Genomic DNA, 17,500 nt, shown 5'->3' on the forward strand with positions numbered 1-17,500 from the left:
TTGCCCAGGTCAATCGTGCACGCTTCCTTGATCGTCTCGTCGACCTCCGTCGATTCGCCAAAGCCCCTGCATGTAAGTGTGTGTGTGTGTTGTGTGTGTGTTGTGTGTGTGTGTGTGTGTGTGTGTGTGTGTGTGTGTGTGTGTGTGTGTTGTGCGTGGGTGTTTGCAGGGAAGCTTAGGGGTGGGCTGGGAGACATGTGGAGTGCGTTGGCAACATGAAGGACAAGCCCGCACACAATCAAGTTCACACACGCACACTCACGTACACACACAGACACATACACACAGATACATACACACACACTGATGCGCACGTACCGTGGGTCCATGTAGACGTGGAAGACGTCGTGGTTGCTTCCTTGGCCCTTCTTGATGCGGTGGTGGATGTCAATGTCCAGGTCAAAGAGGCGAAGGGCAGCTGCTTCCAGCGCACCCATCATGAACATGCTCAGGCCGGCATTGGAGCTGTAGTAGTGCACGGTCATGGAGCCGTCATCGTTGCGGACCGGGCGGATGGAGGGTGCGCGCATCTTGGGGAAGGACGGCGTGAACGACTCGTGCAGGCTGTCCAGGTTCCCCAGGAGCGTGAAGAAGTCGCTGCCGAGCGTGCGCAGGGACGAGCCATACCCGGTCTCCAGGATGCCTGCCAAGAAGAAGCGGCCGGCCTCAAACTTGCAGTCCTCTTGACTGCGGCCAGTCACCTGTCATTGTGCGATTGCGAGGAGAGGGCGCAGACAAGGCAAGATGGGGCTTGGTAAGGTGGGGATCAATGAGGGCGAGTGAAGTGAACAGGCGGAAACAGCGAATTGTGCATGCTGTCACACATGGGAATGACAGGGATCAAGTGCCTTGCGCGCTCACGCACAAATTGGCGCGCAAACGACACACGCCATGTTCCGCTTGCAGCTGTTGCTTCAGCCGATCATTACACACACACACACACACATACACACACCCATATCCCATCTCGCATATCATACGCACAAACACAGATCACATTTTGCACACACATCACATCACGCATCACATCACATCACATCACATCACGTCACACACACACACACACACACACGCACGCAACACAACATCACATCAAGCACACCTTTGCGACAGCTGTAAGGAATGAGCCTGTCTGATCGTTGGAGTAAAACCTGAAGAAGTCATCAGGGCGGCCATCAAAGTCCACCTCCGCCATCACTTGGGTCAGCAGGTCTTCGCCATCAGGCAAGGACGAGATCCATGCTGTCAGGGCCTAAAGGGTGACATGTGTGACAAGGGGTCCGCATAGCGTGTGAGCCTGACATTGCTGTGTTGGTTGGCTTGCTGGTTTACCACAACACAGCAATCGCGCTTGCGATCGCAATCGCACGCGCCAACTTCCGATTGCCACCAGAATCGCGCGTGCAGACGTTCATGCAGCCAGGACCGAGGGAGGCAGGATCAAGCTTGACTTTACAAGGTTCGATTGATTGTACCTTGTGCAGGAGTCCGTACATCGTGCTTCACTGAAGAAGGGCAGAAGAAAGAAGGCGACTTGGCGAATGCTGTAGAGGTGTCGCAGGGCGCAGGGCGAATGAGAAATATGGTGTGAGCAGGGCTAGATCACGCGAGACGTGAGTGATGAGGGACGCTGGTTCAAGTGGGGAATGCAACAAGGCAGTAGCAGGATGGTTGCGTTGGTGTCAGTTCGTATCACTCGCAAGAGCAGCCACTCATTGTTTAAATGCGATGACGTCACCGTGCAGAAATGTCATTGCGTCAGAACACGCAGATATGACGCAATGATGCGAGGGGAAGAACAAAACAACCACCAAACGAACATGAGGCGCATGATGTAGGAGCGGACGGAAGGGGGATGGGACGGTTTATGTGTGCAACAAGGTGTGTAGGTTGCGTGGCCACGTGGTGGCGTCGAGAGGAGCACCGAAGACAGGAGAAGGTACACGCAGACCGCCGGAGATGGGAAACCGCAAGAGGTTGCAATGAGGTGGAGGCGAAGGGCGGAGGGAAGGCAGCCCACAAGCTACAGTAACGAGCCACGCAACCACATGACATGAAGTGGTCGCATCATGTCACGTCATTTGTAACGACACACGAAAAGAAGCACAGACACAGACACAGACACAGACACAGACACAGGCACACAGACACAGACACACACACACGGACAGAGACACACAGACACAAGCACACACACATGCACGCACACGCATGCACACACACACACACACACACACACACACACACGCATGCACACACACGCACACACGCACGCAGACACATGACTACTCCTCAAAAGGGGACATGTATTGGACAGAAGCTGCAATGGCGGCGCCCACAGCAAAGCTTTGCGCAAAGGAAAACAGGAAGCGAAGCAGGCCCGGTTGGGCGGCAGAGGCGTGCGTGGCATCGAGGTGGAGGCCTCGGGTCAAGGGAACGGCAACCTTGAGCTGGAAGGCGGTGGCAAAGATGACCAGCAGCCACGACACGGTGACGCGCAGTGCCGTTGCCTCCACGACCCAGAGCGGCAGGAACAGCGGGCCCGCCATGGCCAGCCCAGCCATCGCCGTCACAGCCGCAATGCCGACAGCCTGCGTGTAGGGGGCGTTGCTGCACAGCATGGCAAAGAGCGTGGCGATGAGGAAGACGTTGAGGGTCTGCACGTTATCGACGGACAGTGCGCCTGCGGCCTGCTCGTCGCACAGGTCGGCCACCAGCTGGTTGGCGTGCGCACGTGTGCATCGGTCACGCAGCGGGCCGGTGCAGTCAGGGTAGCGCGCAAGCGCGGCCTCGCACGTATCGCCGAGCTCGTCCAGGTCTGCGCCCGTCCACAGCAGTGCCGGCAGCGCGTGCACGCCGCCAAACAGGGAGAAGTTGACGTGGGTGACGGCGGTGAGGAAGAACACGGAGAGCGCGTGCGGGTAGAAGGGGTGGGTGACGCGGGACACGATGGCGGCGGGCACGAGGGCAAGAAACCCCGGCAGGCGGTCCATCAGGGAACGCATGGTGACCAGGGCCAGGTACGCGCTGCCAGCCAGGGGGAGGGTGAAGGCCGCAACGTAGAACAGCGACGGCCAGGACAGCACCAGCGCGTGGGCCAACACGTAGCAGGCCGGGGCGACCAGGAAGTTGAAGCCGACCACAAGCGACAGCAGGACCGCCGCGTGCGCCAGCGTGTGCCCGTACAGCGCGGTGGCCAGGCCAGCCACGGCCAGCACGCCGTCACCCACACGGTACCCGTCCCCGTGCTCCTTCAACAGCACACACGCGGCGTCGGAGATGGCCACAAACTGCGCAGAGTACACATCAAACACGTCAAACGCTGGCACAGCACCGCTGCCACCACTGCTGGTGTCGCTGGTGACAGGGCGCAGCCACGGGTAGGGCCCGTGTGCGGTGTCGGCGCGCGACGCAAAGAGCGGAGCAACCGCACGCGTGCCTTCGTCGTCCGTATCGCGCGTGGGGGTGGGGAAGGAGAGCAGAAGCACGGTGGCGAGCACGTGCGCTGCAAACGTCCACAGCGCAACAGAGGCGAGGGAGAGGCGGGGCGTGACGGCGTGGGCGTGGGCGGTGGCGCGGAGTGCGCGCGATGACGCGAGATGCACCCCGACACGATGACCGAGAAACAGGCCCGCGGCCAGCACCAGGGTGACCGGCAGGAGGGGCGCGTTGCCCAGCAAGAGCGATGGCAGCGCCATAAAATGCGCGAGGACGTGTGTGACCTGTGGGGGCAGGTGCAGCATGTCTGGGAGGCCAGCAATCCAGGATGTGGCTGTTCCCGGGCAGTAGTGGGCGCAGGTGATGGCGAGCAGGGTGCCTGCAAGCACGGGGTTGAGCAGTAGCGCCAGGAGCGGCCGCGCGTCTCCGGCGAGAACAACGCTGAGCACGCTGTTGAGCAGGTCGAGGGCGCCCGTCTTGTCTGCGAGCCACAGGGTGGGGCCCCGGAACCTGAGAGCAAGGGTCAGGGCCAGCTGCAGCAGCACCAGCGCCCGCACAAGCTCCCACACAACGTTGCCGGAGCCAACGAGGAGGAAGTGTGGCAGGGCGCTGGCGTGGGCGTGGGTGTTTGGGACGCCGTCACCGTCGGTGGCCATGAAGGACGACGCGTTGGAGAAGAAGAACTGCAGGGCGACCACGGCCATGACCGCCAGCAGGAAGCGCACAACCTTGAACCGAAACAGCTCCACGATGCGCGACTCTGCAACGCGGTGCACGAGCTGCGGGCTGAGGAGGGTTGCAGCGTGGATGTCGGTTCGCAGCTGCCCGCGCTCGTCCTCCTCCAGCTCCCCCAAGTCCATGGCACCGCCCTCTGCGAAGGACTCCACCTGACGCCGGTGCACGATGCGGCGGCGCGTGTGCTCGTCGAGCGTGCTCCACTGCTGGCGGAGCTCAAACAGCGCCTGGCGCGTGTGCTTTGATCGGGTGGCAATGTACTCGTCCTCGCTCATGAGCGGGGTGAACCTGTCCAGGACAGGCGACGAGGCCGGCGTGAAGAAGGACGGCTGCGTTGATCCGCGACGCGAGGACAGCGGGGAGGCCAGGAACGAAAAAGACGACGCCAGGAAGGACGTGACGCTGCTGTTCACAACAGTGGTGCTGCTGAACGTGCTCGCGTTCATGTTGTCCGGCGAATCCGCCTCCTCTTCACCAAAGCCGCCACCAAACTCGCCATTGTTGTTGTGACCGGCGTTCATGATGCCAGCAGCCACACCCATGTCGTCGTCATCGTCGCTGTCATCGGACAAGGAGGGGATGGGCCTTGTGGTGCCACCAGAGGAGGCCCCAAATCCATTGGTGCTGTCCGCACCTCGATGCCTGCGCGCTGATGCCGCGGACAGTGGCCGTGGCGCTCGCCTTGGTGGCTGCGACGGTGTCCCTGGTGGGTTCAGGTCGTCTGTTTCTGTGGACAGCCCGGATGGCATCAGCCAGATGACCGCCTCATACGTGACATGGACAAGGATGAACAGGACCGCGGACGGCGTCCGTGCGTCGGTCAGCACGGCCCACACAAAGTCTTGCACGTTGTCAAGCAGCTCCAACAGGCCACCCCAAACAGAGCTCCCGCCTCGGCCTTTGCCTTCGCCTCCTTGCTGCACACTCATCAGCACAATCAGGCACATGGACAACACCAGGGCCGCCCAGGCCACTGTCGTCAACTTTAACATCGCTCGTCGTCGATGTGGCGGGGTGGTCTTTGTGGCAAGGCAGTGGTGGAGGTGGGTTGTGTTGTGTTGTGGAGTGTGTCAGAAAAATGGAGCACGACAGCACATAAAGGAGTTGATTGCGGCTGGAAACGAAAACATACAGCACAAATTGTTGCTTGATTCTGCTGACTCAGCTGCCCCAGTGATTGAAGGGAAGTAGGAGCTGACTTCGCCACAGCTTCGCCACAGAGAGGGCGCGATGCGGATTGTTTGTGGTCATTTTTCGCCAATTTTCGAGCCATGATTCTCCTTGCTTGCAAGCATTCGCTGCAGCAGCAGAGGATATGACGATGCGCATGCACACAAAAGCCACACAAAACACAGCAGTGACACGTTGCTGAGTACACGGCGATGTTTCGCAACTGCGCTTCCATCGGCGATGTCCCCGCAGAGCACTCCCACACGCACACACGCAGGAGAAGCAGAGCGAGTTTGTTTGTTTGTTTTTCCGTCGTGACATCCCCACCGCTGTGGGGCATGCAGAGGAGAATGAAGCGGGGAATACATGGGCTGTTTTCTCTTTGTTTTGGTTTGTGTTTGCGGCGTGGGGTTGTGCGTCAACAGCCCGCGCCAAAAGGACAGCAAGCATGCATGCCAGCCAGAAAAGAAGCGAAGAAGGCCGCGCAAGCGCGTTAGCTTCAACTTGCAATGGCAACAACAACGACAACAGCCGCGACAACAATGCCTGTGCCGCCTTCACAACTTTAGCTGTGGGAGAATTCGTGATGCAGAGCACTTGCGTCGTCGCATTTCTCCTTGCACCAATATCACCACCTGCAACAACACCAGCAACAACACCTGCCTCAGCCAAGCGCCGATGTCTCTGGTATTGCAGCCACGCCCTACACCGAGGGTGCGGCGTGGATGCGTTGCACTCCTGGTTCTGGCAGTGAGCCTTGGGGTTCTCGCCGTTTCCCATCCACTTCAAGCTAAAGCCCTGAGGTATGCGTGCATGTGCATGTGTGACTGTGACTGTGAGTGTTGTGTGTCTGTGTTTTTGTGTTGCGTTGTGTTGCATTGTGGCTGTGTCTGTGTTTTGTTGCATTGTGGCTGTGTTTGGTTGGCGTGGACGTATTTGGGTGGCTTGCCACACTGCCGTCATCGTCGTGTAGTTGCCCTCGCATCACGAGACAGCGCTATCCTCACACCCAACTCGAAACGGCTTGCCTCATTCGTTTTGGCCCCCCCTTCCCTTTACGATCCCTCACATGCTTTGTTGCGTGCTTTGATCTTGCTTGTCTGTGTGCTTTGCTGTGTCTCTGTGTGGCGTGTCCTGCGACTGCAGTGCTTCAGCAGATTCCTCCTCCCTCCCTCGCCTGCGTCAGCGCCGTGATGTGAGATGCGCACTTGCGCTTTATCGTTTTGATTTGATGATGCACACGTCAAGCGAGTTTGTGTGGTTTGTGAGCGCGTGGCTCATGTGTCAACTGCGCGTTTTGCTCCGTGTGTGTGTGTGTGTGTGTGTGTGCGTGTGTGTGTGTGCGTCTCTCTCATTCACACACGCACACACACACACACACGCACACACACACACACACACACACACACATGCACGCACCCCCTCCTGCACGCAGGTCCCGTCTGCTCCCCCGAGGAACCCGACGACCACGCCCACACCTGGTGGCGCGTTTGCCGTTTCGTGGGAGGCGCCCGACCCCGGCACGACCAACGGCGCCATCACCGGGTATGTGATCCGCATCCGCCCCACCGCTCCACAGCCCCCGACGTGGGCCTACGGCAATGCCAGCCTCGACGCCACGGACGTGGAGGTGTCATCGAGCACCTTCTCCTACACCCTGGCCGACGAGCTCTCGTTCCCGTTCTCTGGCTACGATGTCGGCGTCGCCGTCAAGAATGCCGAGGGCTTTGGCCCCTTTGCCATGCTCTCCGTCGACCCGCCAAACAGCATTCCGTCCGGCCAGCCGCGCTCCGTGTCCACGTCCCTCCCACCTGTGGACCCGATGACCTACCCGCCAGACGCGGACGAGGTCATCGTGCAGTGGACCGTGCCTGCAGGCATCTGGTTCCGCAACGCGCCCGCCATCGGCTTTGACCTCGTGGCCACGCCCGTGCCGGGCAGCACCACGGACGAAGTGGTGACCGTCCGCTTCCCCAAGCAGTGGCAGGACGGCGACTCGCCCGACGAGCAGCTCACGGCGTCCATCACGGGCCTCACCCCGAACACAGAGTACGTCGTGCTCGTGTACACGATTGGGCTGGACGGTGACCGCAGCACCGCTTCCTTCATGACCACGGAGAAGACGCGTCCGCACCTGCCCACGGTTGCACCTGCGGGCCTCAGCGTAGACGACACCTCTGCCACGACCTTCAACCTCTCCTGGGACGCCATGAGTGCCAGCACACCGGGCAGCAATGGCGACATCGTTGGCTATCGCATCTACCACGTGCCCACCGCCGACCGCGGCTGCACCAACATGGCCTGCGCCCCACCCACACCCTGCCAGGAGGACCCGCGCTGCGAGTTTGGCGTGTGCACGTACACCAACAAGCCCAACTTCACATCCTGTGATGATGGCAACGCCCACACCGTCAGCGACCACTGTGAGGCCGGCGCATGCATCGGCACCCTCGTCAACCAGCACATCGATCAGCAGCCCGTGCACCGCCACATTTACATGAACGTGAGTATTTTGTTTGTGTGTGTGTGTGTGTTTGTGTGTGTGTGTGTGTTTGTGTGTGTGCGTGTGTGTGTCTGTGTGTGTGCGTGTGTGCGTGCGTCTGTTTGCGTGCTGCGCCTGTGCTTGTGAATGCGAGCTAATTTTGCGCTCGCTGCTTTCCTTGATTTGCAGACGCGCAGCCATGGCGGAGGATATATGCCTCGACTCGGCGAGTTCTGGTGAGGACGGATGCAACAGCCGGGGAGAGGGTTGAGTCGAGTTTTGGTCGCTTGCGTGTCGTTTTCGCACACACACGCACGCACACACACACACACACACACACACACACACACACACACACACACTCACACTCACTCACACACACACACACACTCACACACACACACACTCGAACGCACACACGCACGCACGCACGCGCTCGCAGGTACCCTTCTTGGAGTGGCTCCAGCGTCTACAGATATGCAGAGGATGGCACGTACAAGACCAACTTTGGCACCAGCTCAAGTCAGATCATGCAGCTGTGGGGCGAGCCTGACTCGCTGTACTACTACACCGCCAACTGGGGGTACAATTACTGCCGCAAGATTGGGCCCTTCCCCAGCACCAGCGTGAGGTGGACGTACACCCCGTCCCCTGCCACCACCGTCGGAGGCATCGCAACAGACAGCAACTACGCATACTGCATTCAGAACGGGCGATCCACTGTGCACGTGCTCAACAAGGAGACCGGCTCGCTCGTCCGCACGTTTGACCTGACTGGCGGCAGCATCGGCAGCCTCAACGGTGGCTTTGCAGTTGTCAACGACAAGATCTACTACGGCACTGGCCAGTACTTCTACCGCCACAACCTGGAGGATGGCACCTTTGATGGCTTCAGGTGTGTGTGTGTGTGTGTGTGTGCGTGTATGGAGTTGTACGCGAATGGTTGGACGTGCGTGTGCGTTTGCATCAGCCCTAATGTCATGAAGCTGATGCAGTGACACTCACATGCTGTCGCCTATCCTTCCACTTGTTCTCAGGTTCCAAACCATTCAGACCATCAGCAACATGGCATTCACGGGTCAGGACTTGTGCATCAGCCCCAACAGCGATAACGTGTATTGCTATCAGGTGCGGTCATGTGTGCGTGTGTGTGTGCATCTATGTGTGTGCGTGTGCGTGCGTGCGTGCGTGCGTGCGTGCGCGCGTGTGTGTGCTTATTCATTGAAATGCTTCACGCTGTCACCCCTCCCCCCCAATTTCCTCGTCCTCCACACTCCCTGCTTCGCTTCAACGGCCTCATTCACATGACACCACTCTGCTTCAACTCACACCGCCCCTCAGGTCATCTCACACAACATCTGGAAGCCCGACGATGGCGCACATCTGCTGGACACCGTCAACGCATACACTTCACTGTATGTTCATATCTAGCGTTCCAGCGCTGTGCGTGGCACACATGTACTTGGTGTGCATTGTGTGCAGTTGTGCATCGTGCGCACACGTGATTTGTGCAATTGTGTTTGTTATTGTGTTCATTGTGTTCATTGTGTGCGTGGTGTGCGTGTGCGCTGCCCTCGTCGTGTCTTCTCATCTCTGGTGCCTTTCGTCTTCCTTCTCTTTTCCCTTCCCAATCTCCGCAGGTCCATGAACACACGCTCCTACGCCGGCGGCTTTGCGCCCATGCACCGAGAATACTGGTGCGTGCCTTGAGAGCAACCGCCCTGAATACCCTCAAGCCGGCGTGTGTGTGTGTGTGTGTGTGTGTGTGTGTGTGTGTGTGTGTGTGTGTGTGTGTGTGTGTGTGTGTGTGTGCGTGCGTGTGTGTGTGTGTGTTTGTGTGTGTGTGTGTTTGTGTGTGTGTGTGTTTCGGTTTTTGCACCCGTTCACCCCGTCGTTGTGTGATCTGCGTCAAATTGGTTGCACAGGTACCCCTACTGGTCAGGTTCAACCATCTACCGGGTACGTGAGGCTTGTGATGGGGTCTTCATGTAGCATTGGTGTGGTTGTTATCTTTCACCTTTCAGCTGTTCAGGCACTCTCTCTTTCTTCTCTCTTGCTGGCATACATGTGTGTGTCTGTCTACCTGCATTGTGCCCGTGTCTTACTGCCTCTCTCACTCACACACACATACTCTACACACACACACACTCACACACACGCACACACACACACACACATGCACACACTCACTCACACACACTCACACACACACTCACACACACTCTACACACGCACCAACTGGCACTTGCAGTACACGTGGAAGGGCTACTACATTGGCGCGTTCAATGCCGTGAATGGTGTTGGGAGCATCCGCCAGCTGTGGGGATCCCCCGACTCGCCCCACTACTACCTGGCTGCCAGCAACTACATCTACAAGGCCACGTGGCCGCAGAACCAGCTCGTGTGGTCCTACAACCTTGGCACGACTGCTGGCGGTGTCACCACGCACGGCGACAGCGTGTATGCTATGCGAGCAACGACCAACCTCGTGTATGTGCTGCGCGCGACGGATGGCGAGCTGCAGCGCACGTTCAACCTGGACTCGTCGAGCGGCGATAACTTCTCCAACATGTTCGGTGGCTTGGTTGCTGTCAAGGGCAGGCTGTTCCGTGGCGGCAGAGACAACGCCAGGTTCTACAGGTCAGTCGGCGGTAGTGTTGCGATATGTGTGATAGTGTGATAGTGTGAACATGCGTGGACGCGTGTGTGTCTGTGTATGCATGTGTATCCCATGCGTCATGCGTAACAACGACCCTCATGGTACATCCTATGTGTATGTTTGCGCGCGCACACACACACACACACACACACGCACGCGCACACACACACACACACACACACACACACACACACACACACACACACACACACAACCAACCAACCAGGCGGTGGCCACGACCTTCGTTTCTACTCCAACTGTGAGCGCGTTAGCACAAACCCCAACAGCTATCGAATCGACACCGGAGGTTACTCCAACTCCTGGGCAACCGGCTCCAGCAGCATCTACGTCGATGAGATGGAGGTGTTCTACCTGACCGAGGACGCGTATGACCCGTGCGATGGTATTGTGTGCCCAACGAACCCGTGCACCCCCACCAACGTGTGCCAGCTTGGTGTGTGCGTGTCCACCACCATCCCTGACGGCACCCCCTGCGACGATGGCGACGCCACGACGGCGTTTGACGCATGTGTCGCTGGCCAGTGCGTGGGTGCTGCGCGGTACTCCAACACGTCCTCCTACACCCTCGACGACCTCCACCCCGGACGCACATACGCCGTGCAGGTGCAGGCGTACACCAGCATTGGCGGCGGTCCGCTCAGCGATGCCGTTCACGGCACCACACTCGAGGCGCCACCATCGTCTGGCCCTGTGGACGTCGCCGGCACAGCACTGTCTGATTCGAAGATTAAGCTCACATGGAACGCACCAGCCAACCCGACACACAACGGCCGCCTTCTTGGCTACGAGGTGTGTGTGTGTGTGTGTGTGTGTGTGTGTGTGTGTGGTTTGTTTGTGTGTGTGCCTGCATGTGTTTTGCTGTCTTGTGTTTCCGTTTGTGGTTGCTTGGCACTGAACCAGCTTTCAGCTTTGGCCGTGTTCACTTGTTCACCTCCACCGCTGTCTCCCACCACTCACTTCAGGTGTACATTGCCTCTGCTGGCGGCCCGGCCGCGTTCGTGACGAGTCTCAACTACTACACCTTCACGGTCACGGGCCTGCTGCCTTACACGGAGTACACCTTCTACCTGACCACGTTCAACGGTGCTGGTGCGTCACCGCCATCCGAGAGCATCACTGTGCGAACACAGGAGGCACCGCCCGGCCCACCATCCAACGTGCAGGCTGACGAGGAGCTCTCTGACAACGGCGAGGTGATCACCGTCAGCTGGCAGCCGCCGTACGAACCAAACGGCATCGTCATCAAGTACACCATCTACTACCAGAAGTGAGTGATTTTGTGTATGTGTGTGTGTGTGTGTGATTTAGCGCTTGGATGCACTCTTTACGCCATGCTCACACGTGGCGATTCCTCTCTTGTCCGAATCATCGTCGTCCCCTCAGGCTCGGTGGCACGTGGCAGTCCGTGACCACGTCCAGTGGCAGTGTGCGGTCCGTTGAGATTGATGGCCTGGACCCCATCTCCACCTATGTGGTGCAGGTGTCTGCGTGGACAGCAGCTGGCGAGGGCGAGCGCAGCAACACCATCGCGCCCACCACCGGTCAAGGCATTCCCCGCACGCCGCCCGACAACGTCGACGCCAACGCTCTCAGCAAGACGGCCATCAAGGTGTGTGTGTGTGTATGTATGTATGTACTAGTTGCACTGCCTCGCTCACTGACAACACCACTCATTCCCCACTTCCCACCACCCCACCGCGCCCACCAGGTGACGTATGACCTGCCGCCGTCGGATGAGGGCGAAGTCGTCGAGTACAGCATCTACTACACACCAGGTGCGCTGGTGCATGATGGATGGTGCGAATTGTTTGAACCAATCACATGTCGGGACTGATGCTCTCGTGCTTACATCGTCAGTCGACATGAGCATTATGCCATTCGTCACCTCACAGTGTCACTACGTGGCTGTGTGTATGTGTCCTTGTACTGAACCCCAGAGCCACTTCCTTCCTCATGTGAGGAAATCAGCTGTCACGCTCGCGACACCTGCCACGATGTTGGCGAATGCATCCACGATCCATTCGTAAGTATGTGTGTGTCTGTGTGTTCGCACGGAAGAGTCGCACGAGCGCCAGCACCAGCACATACGCACACATGCACATGTGATTGTGTTCGCGCGCACTAATGACTCCTGCATGTCCTTGTCCAGTATGGTCCAATGTGCACCGCTCCGGCCAAGCGCGATGGCACCGAGTGCGACGACGGCGACGACAGGTGAGCCGGGACCCTTGTCGTTGTCATCGTGCACTCTCGCAGGACATGCGTAGAACGAGCATGCAGTTGTGCGTTTGTGGTGCCTGCCTTCACTGTAGCTCTCATACGCCATGTACGCACGCGCGCGCACACACACACACACACGCACATGCACCTACACACACATAATACAACGCGCTCACAACGTACCTACACGCCGCATGTGGCCGGCTTGCAGCACTGGCTTTGACACGTGCGTGATGGGGCAGTGTCGCAGCGTGCCGCGGCCCCAGCCCGTGTCTCCAGTCACGTCGACGTTCAGCGGCACGTGGTCGACACGCAGTTACGGCATGGCATACAACCCGCGCCGCAACGAGTGGTGGTTCCCCGAGTACACATCTTCGTCCACAGGCACGGTCGTTTACCGGTGAGTGGGGCTGCTGTTACAGGGGGGAGGCATTGTGTGTGCTTCCACGCTCCGTGTCATGCACGCACAACCAGACTTTTCGCACTCTCGCACATTTTCTCACATCCTGTCCATTGCATCGCGTTGTGTTGTGTTCCGCTGCCGGTATCAGGTACTCTGCCGACGATCTGACGACGCTCGTTGGCCGCTTCCGCATCCAACAGCGCCGATACGTGAGTCGCATTGCTGGAGTTGTGTGAGTGTGTGTGTGTGTGTGTGTGTGTGTGTGTGTGTGTGTGTGTGTGTGTGTGTGTGTGTGTGTGTGTGTGCTCGCTGTGGCATCACACATGGCATCCTCAACCGTCTCCTCTCACTTCTCATTCCACACAAATGCCCTGCACTTTTTCTTCTTGGTTGCGTGCTTGCAGCTGATGCAAATATGGGTGCACGTGGATGAAACGTACCTGCTCAACACCTACACGGACAACTACGTCTACCGCTACGGCCCCTTCCCTCTCGTGACGGTGAGCATGCATGCTTGTGTCTGCGCGCCTGCGTGTGTGTGTGTGTGTTTGTTCGTGTGTTTGCCAGTGTGTGTGTGAAAATGCGTGTGTGTGTTTGATTGATTGCTTGTTTGTGTCTGTGTGTCTGTGTGTGTATGTTCGAACGTGTTTGTGGCGGTTGTGCGTCGTGCAAGCAACCACACGTGCACCACCATGACCATACACTCACGCGTCGATGCTTACCATGGCGTCAACCTATGCCCTGCAATACTTCTTCCGCCTCCCCTTGCCACAGCAACTCTGGGCGTACAACTTTGGCACGACCGTTGGCGGTGTGTCGCTGCACGATGGTGTCGTGTATGCCATGCAGAGCGGCAGCTACAACATCCGCGTCCTCGACTGGGAGACGGGCCAACTCCAGCGCTCTTTCTCGTCAGTGCATTCGGAGGCACTTCCTCTGTGTACCTGCTCCGTGTGTGTGTGTGTGTGTGTGTGTGTGTGTGTGTGTGTGTGTGTGTCTGCGTGTGAGTGTGGTGTGTACCTGCTCCGTGTGTGTGTGTGTGTGTGTGTTTGTGTTTGTGTTTGTGTCGTCGTACTCAACTTGGACTTAGCGTGCTTGCTGTCGTCTCACGAACGCCACTCTTCCTTCCACGCCCTGCTCCCCCCGCACACCACGAACAGGCTGAGCGGCTCGCCTCAAGGGTTCTCCAACATCTACGGCACATTTGCAGTCGTGAGCAACAAGATCTTCGTCGGCGACTACAACGACAACGACATGTACCGGTGAGCGTGATGGCTCTTGTGTTGCTGTTGTGTGGTCATGTTAGTGAACTGTGCTTCTGCTGTGTAACGATGCGCCTGCATGCATGCACACGCATTCAAGCAAGCACACGCTCATACGCGCGCACACACAATTCACACACACGCGCGTTTGCCTTGCCACTGTGCCGTTTAGATTTGATCTTCAAACGTATCAGTACGACAACGTGCATTGGACGGCCTCGTACCAGACACAAAAGCTTGGCTTTGACGGCCAGCATCTCTGCATCGCTTCAGGGGATCCTGTCGAATGCTGGAGAAGTGAGTCGCCGCGCTCTCGCTTGTTTGGCTTCATTTTCTGTCTCATGGCTCTGGCCACGGGTTACATCTGCATCTGTGTCATGCTTGTCTCTTTGCTATCTCCGATACATGCCCTCATCCCTTCAACTCATCATCACTTCAACCCCTCGGCCAACGCCACCCCCGTCTTGTTCACCGCACGTGATCACCGCAGTTGTGGACGAGAATGTGTACGGCGACCGCACCGTCATCTCTGCCAATGCGCCGGCACAGGCCATCATGGGCTCTGAGATCCTGACAAAGGACATGAACCTGGCCATCTCCAAAGAGGTGTCGCCCAACAGCGATTCGAGCTTCAAGCTCTGCTTCCGCGCATCAGACCACGGCTTCTCCGGCTCCACCTTCCACGCGCGCTGCGACAACAAGGGCCAGACGGTTGTCGTTGTCCGTTCGACAGAGGGCAGCCCGCAGGGACCGCGCGTATTTGGCGCCTTTGCTCCCAACAGCTGGCGGTCCGACACGTCCACGTATCTCCGTGCCGATGATGCCTTCCTCTTCCGTTTTGTCAACAACGGCCAATTCGAGCGCACAGATCTCCTCAACTATCCGGAGTACGCCCAGTACACGCGCCCAGGCTACTGCCCTGAGTTCGGTTCGTTGTCGTCGTATTTGTGTTTGTGCATGTATCTTGTGTTGGTGTTGATGGGCTCGGTTGCTCTTGCCTTCGTTGCTGGCGTGCGCAAGTCCGTTTGCACACACACACATGCACTCACACACATGCACTCACACACACGCACTCACTCACTCACCTTGCCTCACTCACTCACTCACTCACTCACTCACTCACTCACTCACTCACTCACTCACTCACTCATTGACGCACATGCAGGCAACTCTGATTTCCGCATGTCAACGGACTGCCGGTCCGGATACACCAGCACGAATGCTTACACGTGAGTTTAATGCATGCAGTTGTGTTTGGACTTCAATGCATCTGTGCTGCAACAAATGTTGTCATTTCCTCATACTCATCGCCATCCATGCTGTTGCGTGTATCCGTGCTATTGCTGAGCGCAGTGTGCACCAGAGCAGCAGCACGTACAACAACGAGTGGTTGACTGGCTCCTACAACAGCTGGCAAGTGGATGACGTCGAGGTCTTCTACCGCGTCGACGAGTCCGCAGATCCATGCTTCGACGTGGTGCGTACAGCAGCGCTCGCGTGCACTTGACACGTCATTGTGAGCGAATGTGGGGGTTGCGTTTGTCCATGTTGCCAGTGTCACGAATCCCTTCGTGTCAATCTCATCCTCGTGTGCATCATGCATTGTCCAAACAACACAGACATGTGATCCACCAATGGGTCAGTGCAAACTGCCCGGTCGCTGCGTCAGCGGCGAGTGCGTCTATGATGTCGCCCCGAATGGCACCCCATGCAACGACGGTCAGTATTGCGAAGTGTGTGTGTGGGAGGGGGGAATCTATGCGTTTGAGAGCATCGAGTCGCCATTGCACGCCTCCTCGTTCCTCACCAACAAACACACAAACGTGCCACTCCCCTCCGAACAACGCACCCTTTGCAGGCGACGATGCGACGGTGTTTGACACGTGCCAGGACACCGTCTGCGTTGGCCGCCATCCCGTCATCACGGAGGACAACCAGCACACGTTCACTGGCCTCAACCCGTACACCACCTACGCCTTCCGTGTGGCTGCCCGCACCGTCCGCGGTCAGGGCCCGGCCTCTGACGCCGTCCGCGCCCGCACTCTCTCCGGCACCCCAACAGGTTGGCGCTTGTGTGTGTGTGTGTGTGTGTGTGTGTGTGTGTGTGTGTGTGTGTGTGTGTGTGTGTGTGTGTGTGTGTGTGTGTGTGTGTGTGCGTCGTGCTTTGAGTGCGCGTGATTCCTTCGCCTGGCTGCCTTGTCCCTCACACACGATCGTTTGTGCCCTGTCCTCATCCACGTGCCATTTCTTGCCTTTCCTTCCCTCCTCAACCCTTCAGGTCCACCCCAGGATGTGGTGGCGCGAGCGGCAGCAACGACCGTGTTGCACATCACGTGGAAGCAGCCGCTGTTTGGCGAGCGCCACGGCACCATCTCATCGTACAAGCTGTGGGTGCAGCGCCTGAACAGCATGCGCCAGCCAGCGGGCACACCCTGGACCATCGTCACGGGCAACGACCTCACCAACTACAACCTCACAGACCTCGACGCATACACATACTACCAGGTTTGTGTGGGTGTATGACCGTGTTGTTGTTGGCATCATTTGCTCAACTTGCTCTCTGTCTTTATTGACCGGGTTTGTACCACCACGCACACACACGCACACACACACTCACGTACACACACACACACACACGCACAACTGCAACAACCACAACAACAGGTCAAGGTGGCTGCCTCCACCATTGATGGCCTGGGTCCGTACAGCGATGCGTCGATTGCTCGAACAGCAGAGGGAACACCACCCGTTGCACCAACGAACGTGCAGGTGGACAGCACAACAACCGAGACTGTCACGCTCAGCTGGGACCCAATCAGCCCACTCGAGGCTGATGGCATCCTCATTGGCTACACCATCTCTGTGCGTCAGGGACCAAGGAGCGACTGCACACGCCACCCCGCCAGCATCGACGTTGTCTACATCGACACACCACGTGTTGAGACCTACACCGTGCTTGAGTTGGAGGACACTGCTGTGTATCCGTACGAATTCCAGGTTGCAGCCCGCACTGCTGCTGGCGAGGGCGTGTACTCTGCATCAGCGCTGCACATGACGAGCGGCGGGTCGCAGGTGTGCTCCGGCCCGTCCACGTGGACATCAGATGTCAC

The 17,500-nt window shown here is 58.2% G+C and overlaps 3 protein-coding genes across 3 annotated transcripts in view; 1 reads left to right on the forward strand and 2 right to left on the reverse strand.

The window, feature by feature from the left end:
* PTSG_09824 (NO-insensitive guanylyl cyclase III) overlaps positions 1-1,640 on the reverse strand; it is a 4,108-nt gene extending 2,468 nt beyond the window's left edge. The window contains exons 1-4 of the mRNA XM_004989124.1: positions 1,476-1,640; positions 1,103-1,252; positions 319-701; positions 1-66 (exon numbers count right to left, since the gene is read on the reverse strand). The exon at positions 1-66 is cut by the window's left edge and continues 703 nt beyond it. Coding sequence (XP_004989181.1) covers positions 1-66; positions 319-701; positions 1,103-1,252; positions 1,476-1,496 — 620 coding nt within the window. The 5' untranslated portion in view covers positions 1,497-1,640. The remainder of the gene's footprint in view (positions 67-318; positions 702-1,102; positions 1,253-1,475) is intronic.
* A 645-nt stretch (positions 1,641-2,285) lies between these two features.
* On the reverse strand, positions 2,286-5,424 carry PTSG_09825 (uncharacterized protein; the record flags this gene model as incomplete). The annotated part of the gene is made up of 2 exons (XM_004989125.1): positions 2,286-5,167; positions 5,373-5,424. The coding sequence occupies 2 exons, from the start codon at positions 5,422-5,424 to the stop codon at positions 2,286-2,288; spliced, it is 2,934 nt and encodes a 977-aa protein (XP_004989182.1).
* Positions 5,425-5,670: 246 nt separating this feature from the next.
* The window catches only part of PTSG_09826 (uncharacterized protein), a gene marked incomplete at its 3' end in the record, with an annotated part of 13,204 nt that continues 1,374 nt past the window's right edge, over positions 5,671-17,500 (forward strand). Inside the window, exons 1-29 of the mRNA XM_004989126.1 lie at positions 5,671-6,146; positions 6,490-6,538; positions 6,779-7,846; positions 8,015-8,061; positions 8,268-8,720; positions 8,863-8,953; positions 9,167-9,240; positions 9,466-9,522; positions 9,751-9,784; positions 10,077-10,479; positions 10,711-11,294; positions 11,468-11,772; positions 11,889-12,114; positions 12,214-12,280; positions 12,443-12,528; positions 12,655-12,719; positions 12,937-13,125; positions 13,277-13,337; positions 13,533-13,628; positions 13,903-14,039; positions 14,289-14,390; positions 14,563-14,687; positions 14,881-15,318; positions 15,556-15,619; positions 15,744-15,867; positions 16,010-16,109; positions 16,249-16,452; positions 16,669-16,895; positions 17,055-17,500. The exon at positions 17,055-17,500 is cut by the window's right edge and continues 472 nt beyond it. Of these exons, the coding sequence (XP_004989183.1) occupies positions 5,710-6,146; positions 6,490-6,538; positions 6,779-7,846; positions 8,015-8,061; positions 8,268-8,720; positions 8,863-8,953; positions 9,167-9,240; positions 9,466-9,522; positions 9,751-9,784; positions 10,077-10,479; positions 10,711-11,294; positions 11,468-11,772; positions 11,889-12,114; positions 12,214-12,280; positions 12,443-12,528; positions 12,655-12,719; positions 12,937-13,125; positions 13,277-13,337; positions 13,533-13,628; positions 13,903-14,039; positions 14,289-14,390; positions 14,563-14,687; positions 14,881-15,318; positions 15,556-15,619; positions 15,744-15,867; positions 16,010-16,109; positions 16,249-16,452; positions 16,669-16,895; positions 17,055-17,500 (6,359 nt within the window). The 5' untranslated portion in view covers positions 5,671-5,709. The remainder of the gene's footprint in view (positions 6,147-6,489; positions 6,539-6,778; positions 7,847-8,014; positions 8,062-8,267; positions 8,721-8,862; positions 8,954-9,166; positions 9,241-9,465; positions 9,523-9,750; positions 9,785-10,076; positions 10,480-10,710; positions 11,295-11,467; positions 11,773-11,888; positions 12,115-12,213; positions 12,281-12,442; positions 12,529-12,654; positions 12,720-12,936; positions 13,126-13,276; positions 13,338-13,532; positions 13,629-13,902; positions 14,040-14,288; positions 14,391-14,562; positions 14,688-14,880; positions 15,319-15,555; positions 15,620-15,743; positions 15,868-16,009; positions 16,110-16,248; positions 16,453-16,668; positions 16,896-17,054) is intronic.

This window comes from Salpingoeca rosetta (assembly GCF_000188695.1).
Source record: "Salpingoeca rosetta unplaced genomic scaffold supercont1.31, whole genome shotgun sequence".
NCBI classification, from domain to species: domain Eukaryota; class Choanoflagellata; order Craspedida; family Salpingoecidae; genus Salpingoeca; species Salpingoeca rosetta.